The sequence below is a fragment of the Corapipo altera genome, unplaced genomic scaffold (assembly GCF_003945725.1).
Source record: "Corapipo altera isolate COAL_440 unplaced genomic scaffold, ASM394572v1 60139, whole genome shotgun sequence".
NCBI lineage: Eukaryota > Metazoa > Chordata > Aves > Passeriformes > Pipridae > Corapipo > Corapipo altera.
The window spans coordinates 1-2,430 of NW_020887790.1; the positions used below are offsets into that span (position 1 = coordinate 1).

Genomic DNA, 2,430 nt, shown 5'->3' on the forward strand with positions numbered 1-2,430 from the left:
GGGGGGGGTCCCCAATTCCCTCTCTGTGCCCCCCCAGTCACCCCCCGGCCCCCCTGGACCTGCCAGGGAAGGTTTCCCAGTTGGAAGCGATGCTGAAACAGCTCCACAGTGACCTGGAAAAGGTGAGGGAAGGGGGGGAAAGGGGCACCCCAAAAACTGGGGGGGGGGCCGGGATCCCAAAGAGGGGGGGACTGGGGGAAAAAGGACCCCGAAAAAGGGGTGCAGGACCCTAAAAAGGGGGTGCAGGACCCCAAAACGAGGGAGGATTGAGGGCACAGGACCCCAAAAAGTGAGTGGGGATCCTAAAAAGGGGGTACAGGACCCCAAAAAGGGGTACAGGACCCAAAAAAGGGGGTGCAGGACCCCAAAAAGGGAGTGGGGATCCTAAAAAGGGGGTGCAGGACCCCAAAAAGTGAGTGGGGATCCCAAAAAGGGGGTGCAGGACCCCAGAAGGGGGGGGGGGGGCCCTAAAAGGGGGGGGGCAGGACCCCAAAGAGGGAGAATTGAGGGCAAAGGACCCCAAGAAGTGAGTGGGGACCCCAGAAATGGGGTGCAGGACCCCAAAAAGAAGGAGGATTGAGGGCACAGGACCCCAAAAAAGGGGGTGCAGGACCTCAAAAAAGGGGGAAATGAGGGCTCAGGACCCCAAAAAGGGGTCCCAGGACCCCAAAAGGCCCCCAGGTGGGGTGGGGGTGTCCCGTGCCAGGGTGTCCCTTTTCCCCCAGGAGAAGCAGGACAGGGTGGTTCTCTAGGCCCCAAAAAGGGGGAATTGATGTCACAGGACCCCAAAAAAGGGTCCCAGGCCCCCAGGTGGGGGTGTCCCGTACCAGGGTGTCCCTTTTCCCCCCAGGAGAAGCAGAACAAGGTGGTTCTCCAGACCCCAAAAAGGGGGGTACAGGACCCCAAAAACTGAATGGGGACCCCAAAAAAAGGGGGAAATGAGAGAAGAGGACCCCCAAAAAGGGGTCCCAGGACCCCAAAAGGCCCCCAGGTGGGGGTGTCCCGTGCCAGGGTGTCCCTTTTGCCCCCAGGAGAAGCAGGACAAGGTGGTTCTCCAGGCCGAGGTCGCCAACCTGCGCCAGAACAACCGGCGGCTGCAGCAGGAATCCACCTCGGCCGCGCGGCAGCTCCGGCGCTTCGCCAGGATCTTCTCCGGGGCCGGGGCTGCCGAGGAGCCCTGAGGGGCACGGGGGGGTCTGGGGGGGCTCCGGGATCATCCCCCGGGGCAAAGAGACCCCCCGGGACAGCGACGTCTCCTGTGGGATCGTCCCCGTGGGATCGGGAACAGCCGGAGCTTCTCCAGAACTTCTCCAGGATCTTCTCCAGCACTGGGGCTGCTGAGGAGCCCTGAGGGGCACAGGGGGGTTTGGGGGGTCTCCAGGATCATCCCCCGGGGCAAAGAGACCCCCCCAGGCAAGGAGAGCCCCCCCGGGACAGCGATGTCTCCTGTGGGATCGTCCCTGTGGGATTGGGAACAGCCGGAGCTTCTCCAGAACTTCTCCGGAGCTTCTCCAGGGCCAGGACCACCAACGACCCCCGAGAGGGATGGGGGGTGACCAGGGAGGCTCCAGGACCCCTCTGGGGGCACCGAGACCCCCCTGGGGACACCGAGACCCCCCCTGGGACAACAACATCTCCTGTGGGATCGGGAACAGCCGGAGCTTCTCCAAGGAGCCGTGACTGGGACAGAGGATCTGGGGGGGACTCCGGAGGATTTGGGGGGCTCTGGGACCCCCCCTTGGGGACACCGAGACCCCCTTGGGGACAAGGACACCCCCCCGGGATCCACAACAATGCCAGGATCATCCCCATGGGATCGGGAACAGCCGGAGCTTCTCCTGGAGCTGTGACTGGGATGGAGGATCTGGGGGGGGCTCCGGAGGATTTGGGGGGCTCTGGGACCCCCCCTTGGGGATACCGAGACTCCCTTGGGGACAAGGAGACCCCCTTGAGGACACTGAGACCCCCCTGGGGACACTGAGACCCCCTTGGGGACAAGGAGACCCCCCTGAGGACACTGAGACCCCAAGAATCCCGGGATTGTCCCCGTGGGATCGGGAGCAGCCGGATGGGACCGAGGGCGTCCGTTGGATCCATCCCGGGGACTTTTTGGGACTGGGGGGTCTCCAGATGGGACCGAGGAGCTCCCACAGGGACCTGGGGGGGTCCAGATGGGATTGGGGGGACCTGGACCCTCCATGTGGGATCCGGGGTGTTCCTGTGGGGCCGGGACCCTCCCTATGGGACCACAAGCTCTATAGGGGACCAGGACCCTCCATATGGGACTGGGGGGGACCAGGACCCCCCATATGGGATTGGGGGTGTCCCTGTGGGGCCAGGACCCTCCCTGTGGGACCACAAGCTCTATAGGGGACCAGAAGTGTCCATATGGGATCAGGGGGACCAGGACCCTCCATATGGGATCAGGGG

General features: G+C 64.1%; 1 protein-coding gene across 5 annotated transcripts in view; it reads left to right on the top strand.

Moving 5' to 3' along the window:
- The first annotated feature begins 23 nt into the window (after positions 1-23).
- Positions 24-2,430, top strand: part of LOC113941752 (collagen alpha-1(III) chain-like) — a 3,116-nt gene continuing 709 nt past the window's right edge. For 3 of the 5 annotated variants that reach the window (XM_027632889.1, XM_027632892.1, XM_027632890.1), the window contains exons 1-3: positions 24-122; positions 1,032-1,619; positions 1,740-2,321. In XM_027632889.1, coding sequence (XP_027488690.1) covers positions 1,546-1,619; positions 1,740-2,321 — 656 coding nt within the window. In that variant the 5' untranslated portion in view covers positions 24-122; positions 1,032-1,545. The remainder of the gene's footprint in view (positions 123-1,031; positions 1,620-1,739; positions 2,322-2,430) is intronic. The other 2 variants (XM_027632891.1, XM_027632893.1) reach the window with 1 other exon arrangement.